We start from the raw sequence: 19,013 nt of genomic DNA, 5'->3' as shown, positions 1-19,013 counted from the left end.
CTAGTACCTCGTCGTAATACCATTGCCACCAATCAGTATGCACTGATTCCGTCACAACCGATACCCCCCCCGCATCGCCGGCTTATCGATACTGCGGGCTTCTTCCACATTCCACCATTTTGCTCACTTTCAATTGTTGCCCGTCGCCAGGCAAACGCTGGAGTTAGTCCATAGACTTGTTTTCCAAGTTAATAAACGGAGAATGCGTCCAGACGGTCCCAGGGACCCCGTCACCGGGCTAGACAGTGGCCCAGAGCCTCCGTTTCCGATCAAGTTATCTGGGCCGGTGATCAAAGGGTTTGGGCGGGGAAGCAAAGAGGTATGTTCATGTAGTTTCATTTTATGTTGTACCGATTGCCACCTCTCGGTAGCTACGTCTTCTTTTCAATGCCAAGGAAACTAATCAAGGCAGCTGGGAATCCCCACGGCCAATATTCCCCCAGATGGCTTATCAGACTATCCCGATCTTCAAGTCGGGGTGTACTACGGAGTAGTCGCATTGGATCCGTCCAGATTCACATCGGAGGCGACGATTCTTCCAGCTGTGCTGAGTATCGGATACAATCCCTTCTACAAGAACACCACTCGATCTGTGGTATGTTACCCCTTGCCATGAGTCTCACCAACATGACATCAGGTATGGGTCTGACCATCATAGGAAATCCATATCATGCCTCCTCTCTCATCGCCATCGCCGACAGCGAACGGTGAGGCTGGTCAAGTGAAATTCCACAAATTGCCCGACTTCTACGGCACAAAGCTTAACCTTTTGATTCTGGGGTACATCCGCCCAGAATACGACTACGTGTCGTTGGAAGCCTTGGTTGAAGATATTCGGATTGACTGTGAGGTTGCGCGCCAGAGTCTCCAGCGAAAGGCATATGTCAGCTACCTTACTGGACAGGATTGTTCGGAAGCCGTGCAGGAGCAACGAAAATGGTTGACTGGTTTTTAGAGCTTGCTCTATTTTTTGTTTGACAAGGGGGTGATGTATCAGTACATAGTTTTTTTTTTATTATTTTGAATAGACTGGCATTGGTGGCGTGGTGGATAGACAAACATTCGACATCCACATACATGGAAACCCGCATATTCATAGCGTAATAATGCATGGACATTGAATGTGAACCAGATCAGCCCTATCTTGGCAACGGAAACATCGGTTCCCCTTGCGTTGCATCCTTGGGTTCGGCTGGAGCCACGATGGAGACTGCCAATACTCTGCCAATACTCGTCGACGTCAGCCCAGCGTTGGTGAGAGACGTTGCCTGACCTGTTAGTTACTTCTTGTGTTAAACTTAAGTAGTTGTCCACCCGTATCTACACGTTGAAAAAATGTTGCGAATCGCAATTGCTATTATTGTAGTATTGCGGTAAACTGCAGGAAGAGTCACTTCTTACTACTCACACGCCAACCTGTAACCCTAACTCCAAGTCACTCCGAAAATGGAACGACTCCGACAGCATATTCATCGTCGTCGCCGCAGCAGCACCCCTAGCAGAGCGCCTCCCCAAGGATCTCAATCTCCTAGCCTCAGCAGCGATAGACGTAAGAAAACTGACCCTGTTCTGCGCCGACTGTACGTCACTTCAGACACGGCAGACTTCGACGCGAACATTCTCCGGCGATTCGAAGCGGAGGGTTTCACCGTCGAATACATTCCTTTCCAAGGCTCCAGCGGAGATTTTGAGAGAGACAGGAAAGACCTGGATAATTTGATTTACGAGCGAGAGGACGATCTCGAGCCGGGGGAGAGATATGCGATTGTTGGTACGTATATAAGCCTCGAAGATATCCTATGATGCTGTCTTTTTTTTTTTTTTTTCGCTATTAATTGAATCCATGACCAAAAAGCTAACAAAACACTCCAAGCATACAATAAACCGGCCTACCTCCTCCTTACATCTCACCACCACCCAACAACAGCTACCAACCCTTTCCCTCTCCTCTGTGCCCTAGTATGTTACTACCCCCAGCTCTCTGGAACAGATTCCCATAGTAGCCTCGCCGATTGCCCCAACACAACGACCAACCCCTGCATTGTGCCCCCCTCCACAACTTCTTCTTCAACCGCCTCCTGCTATGACACCCTCTCCATCCTTCCCATCCAAGTCCATCTTGCCGGCCACCAACCCACCACCCTCTGGGACGACTACAACAGCCACCCAAGCAAAAAGCGCCACAGATGCCACCTCTTCTTTTACCCAGAATCCGAACCCGGGTTCGCGGAGTCAACAGCCAGAACCCACGACGTGATCAGTTCGCGCCTGGCCTGGAGTCGAGCGCTGGACTGTCTGAAGCGCGGGTTTGGTTGGCCCGCAGGGAGCTGGCAGGTACCTGTCGTGGAGACGGTATGGGACGAGTACTGGCGGAATCTGTTCTACAATGGGCAGGAAGCGGGACGAGACGAGGTGGAGCGTCATGCGGCCAATACAGTGAACATGATGGTAGGGAGTGGTGGAGGTATACCCTTGAACGGGAACGGGGATAGCGACGGGGAGAAATCCGACCCGACGGCGGAATTGAATGAGGTAGCGATAGTCAATTGCGTCCCTACCTCAATTGGTGGTATGTGCTTCCTTTTCCACTTACCTCTTCCCGTTCCTTTTCTGCTCTTGCTCTTTTCCCTATGTGGTCTGGGAAGAAACCGTGGCTGATGGTGGCGATCTTTAGGAGAACACCCGGCTCAAATCACTAATTTTTATACCACGCAATTCTTTCCCACGGGACCACCGTCACAGAGTATTCGTCTGTTGTCTCGCACGACCGGCACAGACCGGATAGTTGACGAGCTTCTGCTCACATTCACGCATACAGAAGAGATCCCGTGGCTGCTGCCCCGGGTGCCACCTACGGGTAAACAAGTGCGCGTTGTGATTATCATGACGGCTAGCTTCATTGCGGGGAAACTGGCCCGGCATAATATCTATTGGGATCAGGCGAGTGTCTTGGTGCAGATAGGACTGTTGGACCCGAGTCTGGTACCGACCGGTTTTAAGGCTACTGGGAAGAACAGAGAGGGACGGGATGTTGTGGACAGACTTCCTGTTGTTGGAGGGGAGGGAGTCGATAGGGCTTTATTTTGAGCGGAACATGGTAAATTGGGCGGTAACTATATCCACGTTATAGTTATAGTGCATTCCAAATAGTATTTATACACATTCACACTGATTCTATGTTGACTCAGGAGCGCGCTAAGCTGACAATATCACTGCTGACACCTCCTGGACTCTTCAACGTCCTAAGGCTGGCCTCCTGGGCAAAAGGAATGACATCTTCTACGGTCTTTGCCCCCTTCGCGAGACCCGAGATTACCGCCCCCAAAAGCGTATCTCCGGCTCCGTTGACACTGACAATCTCCTCGTCGGCCAGCACGGCGGCGGGTGGGAACAATCTCATATATACACCACCAACTAGCTCATCAGCCAGTGCACTACGCGACAGGATATACGGAGCAGAATCGGGCGAAGTGAGACGCGGGTCACCGGGGCGAAGAAGTTGAGTGACGAGGACACCCTGTGACCCTAGTTTGGTAATGAGACAGGGGATGTAAGGAAGGAGTTGGATACTCTGCTGGGGGATGCCTTGATCCACAAGTTGGTTGGATGTCATTGCAACGAGTCGGTCTCGAGCACCTGCTGACGACATACCCATCGCATCTATGATGTGCCACCAGCCCTCGGAGTCAAACAGCCCACTTTCACGCGCTGCCGTGTACATTGTAGTGAGTTCAAACTGGTTGGGGGTTGCCAGGCTGATCGCATTGTTGGGGACAGATGCCGACGAGCTAATTGCCGCATCTACCTCGGTGCTTTTGCTGAACAGGCGGCGACTTTTGGCATTCGATACGGGCTCGAACGCGACCCTTGCGCCATACTTCTTGGCTACAGCGACCCACTTGGAAAGGACTTCAGGGCTCCAGTTCGAATCAACGACAACCCATTGAGGCCTCGTGCGGGAGAGCAGAGTCTCCCAAAAGCCCTCGAAGTCCAAATTCTGCTCTGGTAGTTCCATAATGCCCATGTCCGCCATAGCCACAACGAGGTCTTTCTTCGCATCATTAACAGCTACATACTGTGCGGTCCTGGCGCCGTTTGACGCGGGCAGCACCTGTACGCCAGCAGTGGATAGCCCCTCTTTTCGAAGAGCCGTTAGGGCTGCACGGCCACTTAGATCGTCCCCGACAACACTACAAAAAAGAACGGAGCTGCCAAGATACTTGGTAGCAATGGCAACATTGTGACCCACGCCGCCAAGGCTCTGTGTGATGGTGGCAGGATTGGAAGTATCAGAAACAGGTTTGATGTCTTTTTCTCCCGCAGGAGGAGCATAGTCACAGGAAAGATCAACCGCGAGAGAGCCAGCAACGAGAACGTCTACCTTGTCCAATGCCTCAATAGGTCCTTCAGTAGTTGGGTTGAGCTTAAGCTCTGCCTCTGAAGTTGCTTGGTCAGCTTTGACGTCCTCGGAAATTGCTGGCATATGCCTGAAGACACCTCGAAATTAGGGTCATTCCGAGTCGCATTTAGCACAGGGCAACTCACCGCTCATTAAGCGTTCCATTGGACTGTTCCAACTTTGAAAGTTCTACAGCAACGCGAGTAGCACGCTGCACATTCGCCTCAACCAGAGCACGATTAGCAGTAACACTCTTGCCACCGCTGAGTTGCTTGATTTTAGATAGTACGAATGGAGTGTTGTCGCTGCCCTGATGGCCCTCCACCTCAGCAAGGCGGATTGCTTCCTCAATAATATCATCCATTTCGTTTTTGGGAATAGACTGCTGCACAGGTACCGGGTTGGCGAAATGCATTCCCGATGAAACGGGGAGTTTTAGTTGCGCATCTATCGAAACGTCAGCCACTAGTACTAAGCACGAGATGCACAGCCAACTCACATATTATGGCAGCTGCCTCAGCCTCATCTTGAATAACCTTTGGACTCTTGATACCACTGTCGCGCGTAAAGAACGCAGGGAAATCTATCTGGCCCGTACGGCCATCCGCGAATGTCCCAACACAAACACCTTCGGTCTCAAGATATTCCAGAGTTCGTGGGATGTCCAGGAAGCTTTTGCATCCAGAGCTGACAACAGCAACCGGGGTCCGTCCCAGTTCGGTGAGATCGGCTACTAAGCGGTTAGATATTGGCTGCTAGAGCTTGCCTGCAGAACATACCAGATATATCCATAGAATTCTCTCCACCACGGTGGACACCACCTAGGACTGATTAGTTTCTAGAAAGAGACCTAAGACTGCGCAGAGACGCACCAAGACCCCCAGTCCCGAAGACCTTAATGCCAGCCAGGTGGGCAAGGATCATCGTGCCCGAGACTGTTGTACCACCGTGCAGTCGTTTCCCAGCCAGGCCCTAGTATTGTTAGAGACGTTCTTCAAAACGGCGCACAAATTAACTGACCAGTCCGCATATGTAACCCAAATCTCTGCGGGAAACCTTCAGGGCATTCTTGCTCTCCGCGGTAGAGGCCAGCTCGATAAGCTCTTCGGCGTTAAGACCGACCTTGGCTACTCCGTTCAAAATTCCAATTGTAGCGGGAACTCCGCCATTTGCCCGTACGACGGTTTCCAGCAACGACGCAAGAGCAACACTCTCAGGATATGGAAATCCTGTTTGCAGATCAGCGAGTAATTCTCCGCCTACGGATAAAAACGAAAGTGTGGATATATACCGTGAGTGTAGATTGTGGACTCTAGAGCTACCACAGGCTTTCCTGTGGCTACGGCGTCACGAACTTCCTCCGAGACCTGAAGAAACTTGCTTTGCGCAAGGCCATGAAGGTGTCGTGCGGGAAAGGCCGATGCTGGTACCCTTGCTCTCCTGCAGCAATGGCGAGCTGCAGCTCGCGAAGCAAGCATAGTGATCAGGTAGACGCTATGCTGTGAGGGTAGCTTGACAGTAAGAGTGGAGAAAGAAGTAGCTGGAAAATGTGGAGGAGAGGAGTAGGACTTATCGGCGATAAGAGAGGATGGCGTCTTTGGCCGCAGCGGTCACCGGAATCTAAGCAGCATCGGGACACATCAGCATCACGTCGAATCTCGCCGCGCTACCTTCCCTCCCCCCCTGTTCAATCCATCCCATTTCTTTTTATTCTTCTTCTTTATAGGACCATCTCCTGGTGAGAGACATTGTGTCCTAGGCGCGGTCAGTTGCACGCCCGCCCATCGTCACAATGAGGCCGATCACAGCATTCGCCGCACTCTGCGGGTTCCTCCTGTCAAGCAGTAGCTTCGTATGCGCCGAATCCTCCGCGAGGACCCATCCCTCCTTCCAGCCTCCCCAGACATTCAAGAATGTAAACTTGGTCCGGAATACCAACCTGGAGAAAGGTTATGCTCGGGAGACTGTCAACGTGGTGGTGGAGAACGTGGGTAATGAACCGCAGAGCACCTACTACTTGGCCTTCCCATCGGAGGTATTCGACAAGGTCGGAGGATTGGAAGTGAGAGATAGAAAGGCACCGGAGAAGGGACCTTTCGTAGTGGATGCATTGTCTATCGATTCGCCCAGGTGAGTACGCTATTGTGGCTACTAGTGGCTGGTTGCTATTGAGATGACGAAGCCACGGTTTCTTAATCTGGCTATACTGTTTGCAGCATATAAACTAATATCTGATTGCTTTTCCCGCATCTCGCAGTGACACCAAATTCTTTGCCATCGACCTCCCCGAGCCTCTTGCGCCCAAGTCGCAGGTTACTTTGGGAATTTCTTACTACCTCCTCTCCTCCCTGAGCCCGCGCCCTGCCGCTATCAACCAGGCTGATAAGCAGTACCTCACCTACTCATTTTCTGCCTATATCCACTCAGCCTACCCAACTGTGACCCAAAAGACGAAACTGAAGCTTCCTAGTACCAATGTTCCTGACTATACCACTACCACCGGCCTCAAGTCAGGCTCGGATCCTGAGCGTCATGGTACAACTTACACTTACGGCCCTTATGATACGACTGAGGTCACACCCGGTACTGTCTACCCGATTACCATCCGTTATGAGTTTACCAAGCCGGTAATCACAGCTTCGCTGCTGGAGAGAGACTTGGAGGTGTCTCACTGGGGTGGAAACTTGGCGACAGAAGAGCGCTACTGGCTTCGCAATAACGGCTCCAACCTCATCAATCAATTCTCGCGCGTTGAGTGGACACTCAGTAACTTCCAGCAATTGCCTTCTTCTGCCATCCGTGAACTAAAGTATCCGCTGAAGCCTGGCTCGGTGGACCCCTACTTCATTGATGACATCGGTAATGTCTCCACGAGCCGCTATCGCCCTGGCAAGCCTCCCAAGCGTGATGGATCTTTAGAACTTCGCCCCCGATTTCCCGTCTTTGGTGGCTGGAACTACAGCTTCCGTATTGGTTGGAATGACGAGCTCTCTACCTTCCTTCGCCGGGTGACCGGCGCCGATTCGTATGTTCTCAAGGTTCCTTTCATCGAGGGACCCAAGATGCCCGAAGGTGTGCAGTATGAGAAGGTGGTTGTTCGTGTCATTCTTCCCGAGGGAGCCCGTAACGTCCGGTACGAGACGATTGAGACTGCCTCCAACAATGGTCTTCCCCCTGCCGATCAGATCAAGTCCCACGTGTCTCCCCACAAGACCTTCATGGACACTTTGGGCCGTACTGCGTTGACCCTGACGGTTGAGAATTTGTCCGATGAGGCTCGTGATTCTCAGTTGGTGGTAAGTATTCAACCTTATATTACGCTCCACTAGATGGAATGCTAATCATTGACAGGTTACCTATGATTATTCCTTCTGGGATGGAATGCGCAAGCCCGTGACCATCACCACTGGATTGCTGACTGTGTTCGCTGCCGTATGGGCGATTGGAAACATTGACGTGAGCATCAAGAAACGATAGAGTGTATGATGTAACATTGTTGTGTCCTGTTTTTTTATACCTGAGCAATGTAGCTGTTGCCGTCAATGAAAACCAAACTTTGAGCTTTGAACGTATCACGCTGCGGATTCTTCTAGGTGAAACAGGAGCTTGGTCGATACCAGAGAACGAGCTATACCGCATATGAATTATCAAAGATCAAGCTGGATTATCTTGCGATATAACCCATCTAGCCAATAGTCATTGGAATAGCAAGAGTGCATAGCATCATAGAAAGTACACTTGTACGATAATCCCCAGGTCAGCCTCCATTTTAAACTTGCCGACAGGCAGCCCCTCTCCAGTTCATATGCATGAAGCAGAGATCAACGCCAGACTCCTTGCAATCCCGAACCGAAGCCAAGTAAAATAATACCCAACAAGTAGGTTTGTTCAACATTAAAGAAAAAAAAACAAAAAGGAAACTATGAATCCTCGAATTTCCGTTTCACTCCGTTTCCGTTTGCATGTGGCGGTGCCTGTCTTGCCCTTCGTTTCCGCTCTTCGTCCTCCGAGGCCATCTGAGCCTGGCGCTTCTTCCATGATGCCTTGATCGCCGGCGCAGCCTGGATGAGATCTTCCTCCGTCACACGGTCCTGAATGCTCTCAAGGACTTTCTCAACGGTAGAGATATGATTCGCGTCAGCCTTATCGTCTCGGAGACGATGATAGCGCCATCGATTGTGTTCATCCTTAGAACACTCAACGATGCTATCATCAAGGGGCAGCCCCAGAGCCTTAAGCTCTTCCCATTCGGATGGGGTGACAAACATCTCCGCGAAGTGCCGGTACTCGTTGGAATTAAGCATCACAAATAGATGAAAGATAGGCATAGCGTCGTAATCCGTATACGGCTCGGAAATACCATCCGCCTCGTCATCTGTGTCAGGTTCCAGGACAGGAAACTCCAAGCGCATGCGGAAATCAATAGTATTCTCGGCCGGAGGCTTCCATTTGAGAATGTGTTCGTCCGTTCCGATGCGGTAGGGTGTACTGCGACAGGTAAAGATGAGACCGTCATTACCGTGAATTTTCTTGACCTTGGGAATGATCTCTCGGAACATCATCTCGATACCGTAGCTGAACTGGGTAGATTTGTCTTCAACCGCGAAGACGCGATGTTGTTTCTCCTCGGGAAAGCGGTGGTAGAGAGCATTATATGGCTTGAGGACCTTCTCCTTGAAATACGCAAGTCGTTTATCCAGCGTGCGATGCATCAGGCTCTGTCCGTCCAGGACCAGACAGTCGAAAACGAGGTATTTGAGCTGTTGGGTTCCATCCTCATATGTATCATTCACCAACTCGCCGTCAACCAGGGTGTCGACGTGGTAAGACTGGAAACTTTCATCATTGGGGAGAGGGAAATGCAAGCCCGGCACGTAGCGGTAGTCGTTCTTGCGGTCAATTAGATAGTGGATTTCGGGTGTCTCTGAGTCTGGATCGCCACGGGCAAAGTACATCAGACAGCGGATGCCATCTGTTTTCTCGCAGACATAGTAGTCTTGCCGTTGGAGCTCGAGGAGATGCTTGCTGGAGAAACTGACGGGCTGTGCGCCGGGAAAGTTGAGGTTGTTGCGGCCGAGGAGAGTCGCGACTTCGCGGCGAAATTGGTCTGCTAGTTCAGGCTCTGCCTTGATCCCGACAGCGTCGAGATCGGGAACAGAGTTGGACATCACGAAAGGGTTCGATTGAATTTAGGGAGTGCGTGGCGCAGATGGGGCGTATAGGTGAAAATGTCTAGGTGTTTGCTGTCCAGCACGAGCAGATCAAGACCTCCGCCCGTAGGCGCAGAAGCTATAGCTTCCCCAGTAGACCTGAATGTCGCAGTGACGGTGGGGTGCTGTGAAAGGCGAGCTGCATGTGTTCCGCCTTCAAAGGATCGGTGGGCGCACATGGAGCTAAACCCGTCTTCATCCCGCCGCGGTTGGAGATAGCTTGTTGTGGCCTCAGGCAGAAACAATCTATTTTGGGGTAGCTGTAGGGCATCATGGATACCTGGTAATATGACAATCTACAGGATGTACAACTGTGTTTGATATCTTTGAGTCAAAATGGGTCTAGTACTGTTGACAAATATCCACACATCGTCGATATACAAACGGTTAAATTTTTGAACAGTGTCTATCAAGATATAGAGAACATAAAAACATCCGATAATTTACACTCAGTCTCGCCAGTGGTACATGCAATGGACTCCGGGGTATCATATCATCACAAAAAATCCGAATTAGACCCATTCCGTAGGTTTCCTGAACGCCGTTCGAGACTCCACGATGTGGCAGTCATACCCAAATAGTGGAAAGAAAGGATCATCACTCATCGCTGCTCCTCAGACCAACACAAAACGCTAACAAGCATATTTACCTAGGAACTCGCCGATATTGAAAGTTTCTTCGCGACTGGTGCTGGAGTTGCACTGTCCACATCTGCTGTGTTATCTGCGCTGGTAATGACCGGAGAAGTCATGACCACGTCGTCCATAGGAGCGAAGAGGTTTCCGTCATTGGAGGTGGTATTGCTATCGCCGGTTGAAAAGAGTCCGCCACCGCGCGCACCGCCTAGGGCGTGGGATAGCATCTCTTTAATGCGGACATATTGATATTTTTTCTTAGTCGAGATCAGAGTATGAGTGATGACGGGCTGCGGGTGAGAGCGAGTAATAGCTGCCATAACAGCATCTTTTTCTTCATCCGAGTCGACAGGACCATTGTTATCCATATCGTCCTGCAGAGGAGCATTGGCATCGATTGCGGCCTCTGAAAAGCATGACCGATCAGCTCTGTTCGGAAACGTATCCTCCAGCTATATGGGCAATACTCACTTTGCTGGCGAGCCTGGTTCTTCTTCTGATAAGCCTGAAGCAACATATCGTACGGCAATGAACGACCAGGGACTGCTCGCTTCGCGCCCATGGAATGACTCTTACAAGTCAAAGACCTCGCACACTGGGCACCATTCGGCAGAGTAACACCGCACTGCTTCTCAACATCAACGGGCCCCTTCGGCTTCGGAACCTTGGGCTTGGGCTCCTCCTTTTTCTTCTTCTTCTTAGGCTCCTTATCCTTATCGTCTTCTCCCTCCGTCTTGCGCTTCTTCCCTTTCTTCGTTCCATCCTCCGCCATTCCCTTAACGGCGCTCTTCTTAGCACTCTTCTGACCCTTCATGGAATCATCACCATCGCCGCCAGCAGCATCCTCGTCACCGTCCTTATCACCGGCCTTGGCCCGGTTAGCCGCATCGCGCGCCTCCTTCTTTCGCCTCGCCTTCTCCTGCTTCGCCCGAATACAGCCCCGAATATGCTCCACAGCATTCTGTTTGAGGACCGGCCTCTTGCAAGTCTTACATATGACTGTTTCTAAGTGATCCTCTTCTCGTGGTTTGCCCGTAGGGAAAGCGGCCATAGTCTTTTCGTCGATCTCAGGGAGAATAGGTGATGAACCGGGGGAATCGGGCGCATCTTCACATCGTCAAACCATTAGTAAATACACAACCCACAGCTTCTGCTCCCACACCCCGCAAATTAAGATGAAAGCCAAGTAGAAAGGGGGTAACACACCATCACCTTTCTTCTTGCCTAACTTAACCGACTTCTTCAACTTAATCTTGCCGGGCTTGGTGTCTTTCTCGGAGAACTTGTACCCGGACGCATCAACTAAGCTGCCGGACGACGGCGCTATCATAAAATAGGACAATATCAGCACAACTCATTCTATATGATGTTGTAACCATCTAAGTTCGGCCCGAGGAGGGTTTAGTGGTGTCTACCTTTGGTCTCACCATTGGTAGCCATGGCCAACCCACCAACGACCAAGAAAGTGACTCAACTCTGGTAGTAAAGAAAGATATAGTGATAGTAAACGAGTGAAATGATTTAATAAGATACTGAACTGCAGAGCGCTGCTTTGTCATGAAGTTTGAGGTGCGCGTGATATGGTCGAGGTGAGTCCGGGGCTGCTCCGCATTTAGATGTCACGTGCTGGTTGCCAGGATAATGGCCAGTTTTCGGCGATGTAAATTATAATAGTTCAAGAGGACAGTAACTATACAGAGTTTTAGTTTAGTGACCGCGTATTTCAGTATTGAATAGTCTTTAATTACTTCTTCATTGTTGTTGATGTTCTTGCAGCGACAATAAGACAATGAAGCCCATTCTTGAGGCCAAATCATACCAAACTACAATCTGACCCCTGGAGAGTTTGTGTCACGGTCGATTCTAAGAACCAGCACAAGTTTACTCTAGCATCAGGGTGTAAGTTTCTTACAACTTTCACAAGCTGAGCTTCTTATTATTTTAGTGTACAAGTACGCGTTGTGTTACATGGAGTATAGCTCGCAATTATCCAATCTAATGTCACCAAGTGCTCTATAGTCTGGAAAAGCAGAGACTACTGTTGGTTCCTCCAAAGCCGAAACTGTTGGTCAGTGCCACATCTATCTGGCGCTCTTGAGTCTGATTCGGGGCGTAGTTGCAGTCGAATCCGATGGCGAGATGCTCAAGGTTAATAGTAGGAGGCATTTTGTTCTGATACAGCAAATTAGAGTATTTCCATAGCACAGATAGTGACACTTACCTCATGAATAGCAAGGATGGTGAACAGGGCCTCCACGGCGCCAGCACCGCCTAATAAGTGACCCACAGCGCCCTTGGTGCTGCTGATGTTTATATCCCCTGCATTGCGCTTTCCTTCAGGCCCAAGAAGGAGTGCCTTGATCGCGGCATTTTCTGCCGCATCTCCGACTACAGTCGAAGTGGCGTGTGCATTAACGTAGTCAACCACAGACGGTGAAAGACCGGCATTCTTCAGAGCCTTTCTCATTGCCATGAATGCCCCTTCGCCGTTTTCTTTGGGCGCTGTTATATGATGTGCATCACCTGAACAGCCATATCCTCTCAACTCGGCATAGATACGTGCGCCTCTTGCCTTTGCATGTTCTAGCTCCTAGTTAGAAGTTAGTGCTGTGAATTAATATAAGATGCGATGCTAAGTACCTCTAAAATAACTATTGCCGCGCCCTCACCGACCACAAACCCTTCGCGATCCGCATCGAAAGGTCTGGACGCCTTCTCCGGATCATCATTATAGCTCGTTGCGAGGCTCCGTGCCCGGGCAAAGCCTCCAACAGCTAGCGGATGGATGCAAGATTCAGCGCCGCCAGCTAACATCACGTTCGCATCACCGCAGGCGATAAAGCGAGCAGCATCACCGATGGAATGTGCTCCAGTAGTGCATGCAGTTGTAGCCGCGTGGTTTGGACCCTGTCGAACCATTAGCAGTGGTAAAAACACAGATTAGGATTAGCCATACCATCAATCCATACTTCATGGAGATATGACCAGCGCCGAGATTGATGAGCAGCTTCGGGACAAATAAAGGTGACACCTTTCTGTAGCCCTAGAAGGAGTTAATACAGATGTAATGGCGATGCAAAACTCATTTGCGACATACTCCTTTTTCATATGCCACGACTGTGTCGTAGATCTCATCGAAGTTGCCAATTCCGGATCCGAGACAGATGCCCTACGCGGCCATCAGTATTTTCGAGATACATGATGTCTTGTAGACGTCTACCGTAGATTCTCTCTGCTCAAACGAAGTGGGCTTCCAACATGCATCTTCAAGAGCCTCTTCTGAAGCAGCCAAAGCATACTGGGCGAAACGCGCCATCTTACGCTCTTCCTATTAATGGCATCAGATCTGCTATTCTCTCGAAGACCATACAAATATAGAAAAACAAGAGACGTTGCACATACATCCTTACTTAGCCATTCTGAGGCAGTCCAGCCACCATTCTGCCTCTTGCCATTCGGCACTGGAGCGGCAATCTGACATGGTAAGTCGGAGAATCTGGAATCACGATAGTTGACATTAACAATGCCGCAGTGACCATCTAACAGACGTTTCCATGTGCGACGGATACCTAGAATGACTGTACTTTAGCTATCCGCGCATAATAAGCCCGAGAATTGGAATCATCGTGTGGACTGCAGGTGTCTCTTTCTAACTTCCTAACTAGGAATGTCCGTGGCGATTGGACCCGGTATCCAAGACTTTCCCCTTTCGGAAATATCGGAAGTGGAGACAAATCCGAGCGAGACTTTCAAGTAAACACTGAAGAATCACGACAAAAGAACAAGCTTATAGCCACGGACCAAAGGGAATTTTGGATAGAACAGTGTACTTGGACATCTGTATAGCAAGATATAGAACAACTTACCTACTCCCAAAGGAGTAACAGCTCCTAAACCCGTCACGACAACACGACGCATGGCATCCTGAGGTTCTCAAGACGAGATTCGAATATGATCGGCTTCGATTGGATTCTACAAGCTCTGAGTCAAGCAGCGATCTATGGAAGATCGGACCGATATAAATGCGGGGAACGAAAAGAGGAAGAGCGAGCGATGGACGTTGGAAACATGGAACTAAAAGAAAAGTGACCAGAAGGGAAAGTCCGCACGATACTCCGCGCGCCTGAGGCCTCAAGGCCCACTTTTTGGCGCCAAATGAATGGACGGTTTGTTCCTATCGATAACGCTTTCACAATCTCCATACTATCTATGCGCCTATAACTACTAGAGAACTTTCCCCAGATTCAATTCCTCTTCTCTGTACTTTTCAAGCACCCCTTCGACTTATTTTGTCTTGCCCGTGGCACCTTACAATTCATAATGAAGTATACCCTGGGGTTGCTGGCTCTAGCCGGCACTGCCTTATCTCACGCCCATCACGACGACTCTGAAGTGGTTCCCGAGCACTTGCGTGAGGAGCTGTTGAAGAAATGGGATCAAGAGGTACACATGTGGCTCTACCTTACATAGTGGCAAACCTGACTGATAAATCCCAGTGGTCATTTTCTGGCATTGCTAGCTTTGCGCACCTAAAACCAGTCAAATGCTTAATCGAACCCGATGAGCGATATGATATCGCCGTCATCGGAGCTCCCTTCGATACTGCTGTCAGTTACAGACCAGGTATGCACTCCGACTTACCTCCATTAAACGCAGAGGCTAACTTTGGCCTCCAGGAGCTCGTTTTGGTCCCCGTTCCATTCGTGCTGCCAGTGCTCGCCAGATGGCCGGCACAGCTTACAACACCCGTGCGGGCATCAACCCCTACAGCTCGTGGGCCACCGTTAAGGACTGCGGGGATATTCCTATCATTCCTTTCGACAATGGTGTAGCGGAGCGCCAAATGTACGAAGCCTTCCTTGAGCTAGGCTCACGACCTCCCATTACTCCTGCCGACTCCAAGTACGGCACTAAGGGCATCTCCACCGGAAAGGCGAAGCTGGTCACTCTAGGAGGAGATCACAGTGTTGCACTACCGGCTCTCCGTGCCCTGTACCAAATCTACAAGAAGCCCATCACAGTGTTGCACTTCGATGCGCACTTGGACACCTGGAACCCCGTTCGCTACTCAGCATACTGGACATCGGAACAGTCAGCGTTTAACCACGGCAGTTTCTTCCACAAGGCGAGCCGTGAGGGTCTCATTTGCAACTCAACCTCTGCTCATGCCGGACTGCGCACCCGTTTGACGGGTGTCACTGATAGCGACTACACCAACCCCGGCCCCGAGCAGGGATTCATGCGCATCCATGCTGACGACATTGACGACCTAGGCCCCATGGGCATCGTGGATAAGATCATTGAGCGCATTGGTCTGGATCCGGAGCAACCCGTGTATCTGTCTGTGGATATCGACGTGCTTGACCCCTCGACTGCCCCCGGAACCGGTACCCCTGAGCCTGGTGGCTGGACCACCCGTGAGTTCATTCGAATCATGCGCGGTCTTGAGAAATTGAACATTGTCGGTGCGGATATCGTCGAGGTATCCCCAAGCTACGACAATAAGGGAGAAACTACCGCTCTCGCGGCTGCCCAGGTGGCCTATGAGATAATCACCAGCATGGTCAAGGCGGGAGCTGGCGAAGAATTGGGAGGATGGTATGGACGCAAGGAAGAGAAGAAGAGGGAAGGCAAAGACGAGCTGTAAACCAGATACTATGACGCTACAAATGAGTTATGTTTGATGTACAAACAGGTGGAGTTAGTAATAAAGAACATACAAAATGCCTGATGGACCACACTGGAGAAAGTGTCCTATGTGCCTATTCAGTACTACAAGCAGTCATCACCTAGTGAAAGGGTTCAGCAAGATATAGACAAGAATATCACATTCCCTAATGATTGCGATTACAGATTCACTCCCACAACACAACACACTTCTCAATAACATCTGATCTCCCTTATTTCTGTATATCCAGCCAGAAACAAATCACCTCTCCACTCACCATCATCTCTGACAGATGATGACGAGCGTATTCCGAGCTCAGAATAAATGACTGGGCTGATCTCTTTCAGGTCTTAGCCGAGACATTTCCCTTTCTAGACAGATGCGGACTCAACCATGTTACCAGGTGGAATAGAGTCGGCTTGGATTGACTAGAACTTGTCGAGAAACCCATATGCTGGGCAGACACCCATAGTCTGGAGTCATCAGTGTCAGAAGGTGGAGGGTATCATGTTTTTTTTTTTTTTTTTTTTTACAAATAGATATGAGAACTTGCATGGACATGTTTGAAATAACCTCGAACGATTTTATGAGCCAGTCACAACAAGTCAAAACATTGGACCGATCGTAAGTCCCGATTGGGTAACATCCACATTCTCCTTTCCAAGCTGACACTAGTGGCTATTAGTAGTTGGAGCGTGCGACAAATAATGACAATCCTCATTACATTGGACCAGATTACGCCATGGTCTGTGAGTACCAAAGCCTTGGTGGTCACTGATGTATCTGCGCTATCTAGTTCAAGACTGTAACATGACAATGATAAAATGGCACAGCAATGTGACAGAAGGTGCGGACGTGACAACAAATCGCGAATATAAAGAAACAGATCAATACCATCAGCCAGCCAAAACAAGACGCCTCGACTTCCAACGCCGATAGAGACGATGAGTGGTAATAGAGAATCGAAGATGGACAAAGAGAAGAAAGGGACAGGAAATGAGAAGGCAGGAGGAGGAGAGGGTAAGGGGAATATGGCAAAGGCAAGCCGGCTGAAAGATGAAGGTAAAGCGGTTCGGTTCGTCGATAGTCTCCGCGGCAGAGTTGGGAGGTCAAATTTTCCCAGGGTATATCGGATCAATGAATGCCATAAATTGGGCAACGAAAGAATACGAGGATGGCAATCATTAGAAATATCGTCTCGAGATTGGGTAACAGATGGCAATCGACTCATGAGCTGTGACCCTTGATATCCATAACAGTTTAGTTTTATGCGCTTCAAAACCTCGATCTTCCCGAAATATGCGATGTAGCTAGGATACATCAGTAACATGGTCTGGGTAACAGTTGGAGGAAACTAACCCTGCTCTAGAAAGATGTGTGTTCGGTTACAACAAAACGCACTTCTTCGACTTCTTAGGAGCAGGCTCGAGGGCGGCAACAATTGCCTGGTTCATTCCGTCAGTATACAATGCAAGCAGCAGAGCCAACAGCGTTGACCCGACTCACCTCGTCAAAAACATCCTTGAGTTTATATTGAGTTAGAGCGGAGCATTCGACATATTTCACGGCGCCCAATTCCTTGGCCATCCGGTCTCCATCTTCCTTACGAATGGGCTGCATCTTCTGGCGGGAGAGCTTTTCGCGGACAGCGGGATCGTCGCGCAAATCAGTCTGGGTGCCCACGATCAGGCAGGGGACACCAGGACAATGGTGGTGAACTTCGGGGAACCATTTTTCGCGCACGTTCTCGAAGGAAGCGGGAGACGTCACGGAGAAGCAGACCAAGAAAACGTCGGTCTGGGGGTATGAAAGGGGACGAAGACGGTCATAATCCTCCTGACCAGCAGTATCGAAAAGTCCCAGAGTGTACGGTTCATCGCCAATCCTATGGAGGCGTCGGGTTAGTCAATTGATTGTGAGAGGTTGACAAATCCGGTGGATGGATCCAACGACGCGTTATCAAGGCTACTGTCTGTCGGAACATATCACAGGGGCGGACACTCCGGGGAACTCGTTGCGCCTGTCGCGGCTCGAAGCAATCGGGTTCACTTACATGACAGTGACAGCATAGTTATCAAAAACAGTAGGAACATATTCCGAAGGGAACTTGTTTGTTGTGTACGAAATCAGGAGACATGTTTTGCCCACAGCACCGTCACCGACGACAACACACCTGACGAAGAGAGATAACCGTGGTTAGCAAATCGCTGGTTGATAATGGAACCAATCTTGGGAAGAAGGGACCCGACGTGCGGCATCAGAAAGGGGGGCAAGTCGGAGGGGGGAGGAGCGAGGCAATGAGAATGGTGGTTAAAAAGGAGCCAGTAAACGTACTTGATAGTGGCGACAACCATATTGTATACCTGGAACTACCTGAGGCTCTGCAAAGTGACTGTGCAGATAATCTTCCAAAGGTGTCTAGACCCGAGGTGACGAGGAAATGAAAGGAGAAAGATGCGGTGAAGAGAATAGGGAGAGCTGTGAGGAGGAGCCGATTGCTGAATGGTTGTGGGGAGAGAATATAGAAAAGGGAGAGATGGGGAATTACAGGAGGCGCTGGATGAGAATGGCAGCAGCCAGAAGTTACGGCGGTTGGTGTGTGGTGAATGTCGACGGTGAAGGGTTGGTGGACGTAACCAATGTGGGAGGCGGCAGAGGTGGAGGACGATAGGACCGTAGCACTAGTTCGGAGAGTACCTTTAGGTAGAAAGAAAGAAAGCTGCCATGGATGGGGCAACCCGCACCGTTAGCTCACGTCGGCCTATTTGTCTAGACACTGCGACTAGCACGTTTTCATTGGGGACTGTATCAACAGACAGGCAGAAATCATTCTGGGAACATGAATCGAGAAATAATAAAATAAAATAAAAAGAAAAGCAAGAAAGAAAAAAGCAAAATGACCACAAAAATTAAAGAAACAAATTCTGAAAAATATAAACAGTAGATTCACAAACCTTGTAATTCCCTTTTTTTTTTTTTTTTTTTTTTTTTTTTTTTTTTTGCTTTTTTTCTTCTAGTTATATACCTGAGGGGGGAAAAGTCCAAACCAACGGAGAAATCGCACGGATCAATTCCGGGGATGGCCTTTGATATCGCTGAAG

General features: G+C 49.8%; 8 protein-coding genes across 8 annotated transcripts; 4 read left to right on the top strand and 4 right to left on the bottom strand.

Annotated features, from left to right (window-relative positions):
- The first annotated feature begins 94 nt into the window (after positions 1 to 94).
- On the top strand, positions 95 to 1,287 carry fmn1 (riboflavin kinase). Its single transcript, XM_032079881.1, has 3 exons — positions 95 to 319; positions 413 to 595; positions 659 to 1,287. The coding sequence occupies exons 1-3, from the start codon at positions 203 to 205 to the stop codon at positions 953 to 955; spliced, it is 597 nt and encodes a 198-aa protein (XP_031937707.1). The 5' UTR covers positions 95 to 202; the 3' UTR covers positions 956 to 1,287.
- Positions 1,288 to 1,446: 159 nt separating this feature from the next.
- Positions 1,447 to 3,087, top strand: BDV37DRAFT_286634 (dienelactone hydrolase; the record flags this gene model as incomplete). Its single annotated transcript, XM_032087954.1, has 3 exons — positions 1,447 to 1,771; positions 1,874 to 2,569; positions 2,675 to 3,087. 3 exons carry the CDS (start codon positions 1,447 to 1,449, stop codon positions 3,085 to 3,087), a joined length of 1,434 nt encoding a protein of 477 aa, XP_031937706.1.
- Positions 3,088 to 3,135: 48 nt separating this feature from the next.
- Positions 3,136 to 6,034, bottom strand: BDV37DRAFT_203406 (pseudouridine-5'-phosphate glycosidase/carbohydrate kinase family protein). The gene is made up of 7 exons (XM_032079884.1): positions 5,691 to 6,034; positions 5,420 to 5,628; positions 5,272 to 5,371; positions 5,179 to 5,220; positions 4,899 to 5,129; positions 4,546 to 4,846; positions 3,136 to 4,487 (listed from the first exon to the last, which is right to left on the bottom strand). The coding sequence occupies exons 1-7, from the start codon at positions 5,875 to 5,877 to the stop codon at positions 3,185 to 3,187; spliced, it is 2,373 nt and encodes a 790-aa protein (XP_031937705.1). The 5' UTR covers positions 5,878 to 6,034; the 3' UTR covers positions 3,136 to 3,184.
- Positions 5,665 to 8,098, top strand: BDV37DRAFT_203398 (dolichyl-diphosphooligosaccharide--protein glycotransferase subunit OST1). The gene is made up of 3 exons (XM_032079883.1): positions 5,665 to 6,529; positions 6,657 to 7,695; positions 7,751 to 8,098. The coding sequence occupies exons 1-3, from the start codon at positions 6,192 to 6,194 to the stop codon at positions 7,874 to 7,876; spliced, it is 1,503 nt and encodes a 500-aa protein (XP_031937704.1). The 5' UTR covers positions 5,665 to 6,191; the 3' UTR covers positions 7,877 to 8,098.
- Positions 8,099 to 8,319: 221 nt separating this feature from the next.
- On the bottom strand, positions 8,320 to 11,684 carry BDV37DRAFT_274460 (mRNA capping enzyme, catalytic domain-containing protein; the record flags this gene model as incomplete). Its single annotated transcript, XM_032085238.1, has 5 exons — positions 8,320 to 9,525; positions 10,295 to 10,650; positions 10,716 to 11,351; positions 11,451 to 11,567; positions 11,660 to 11,684. The coding sequence occupies 5 exons, from the start codon at positions 11,682 to 11,684 to the stop codon at positions 8,320 to 8,322; spliced, it is 2,340 nt and encodes a 779-aa protein (XP_031937703.1).
- A 475-nt stretch (positions 11,685 to 12,159) lies between these two features.
- BDV37DRAFT_203156 (putative beta-ketoacyl synthase (Cem1)) lies at positions 12,160 to 14,564 on the bottom strand. The gene is made up of 8 exons (XM_032079879.1): positions 14,111 to 14,564; positions 13,647 to 13,813; positions 13,465 to 13,572; positions 13,342 to 13,413; positions 13,201 to 13,287; positions 12,885 to 13,151; positions 12,466 to 12,834; positions 12,160 to 12,416 (listed from the first exon to the last, which is right to left on the bottom strand). The coding sequence occupies exons 1-8, from the start codon at positions 14,160 to 14,162 to the stop codon at positions 12,258 to 12,260; spliced, it is 1,281 nt and encodes a 426-aa protein (XP_031937702.1). The 5' UTR covers positions 14,163 to 14,564; the 3' UTR covers positions 12,160 to 12,257.
- Positions 13,865 to 16,199, top strand: BDV37DRAFT_203182 (agmatinase). The gene is made up of 3 exons (XM_032079880.1): positions 13,865 to 14,687; positions 14,741 to 14,867; positions 14,921 to 16,199. Exons 1-3 carry the CDS (start codon positions 14,565 to 14,567, stop codon positions 15,889 to 15,891), a joined length of 1,221 nt encoding a protein of 406 aa, XP_031937701.1. The 5' UTR covers positions 13,865 to 14,564; the 3' UTR covers positions 15,892 to 16,199.
- A 1,098-nt stretch (positions 16,200 to 17,297) lies between these two features.
- Positions 17,298 to 18,720, bottom strand: cdc42 (Rho family GTPase CDC42; the record flags this gene model as incomplete). The annotated part of the gene is made up of 4 exons (XM_032090209.1): positions 18,247 to 18,720; positions 17,966 to 18,085; positions 17,419 to 17,797; positions 17,298 to 17,357 (listed from the first exon to the last, which is right to left on the bottom strand). The coding sequence occupies exons 1-4, from the start codon at positions 18,264 to 18,266 to the stop codon at positions 17,298 to 17,300; spliced, it is 579 nt and encodes a 192-aa protein (XP_031937700.1). The 5' UTR covers positions 18,267 to 18,720.
- Between the last annotated feature and the right edge of the window lie 293 nt (positions 18,721 to 19,013).

Source organism: Aspergillus pseudonomiae, assembly GCF_009193645.1.
Source record: "Aspergillus pseudonomiae strain CBS 119388 unplaced genomic scaffold BDV37scaffold_79, whole genome shotgun sequence".
Taxonomy (NCBI): Eukaryota; Fungi; Ascomycota; class Eurotiomycetes; order Eurotiales; family Aspergillaceae; genus Aspergillus; species Aspergillus pseudonomiae.
This window is presented reverse-complemented; position numbering and strand designations above follow the sequence as displayed.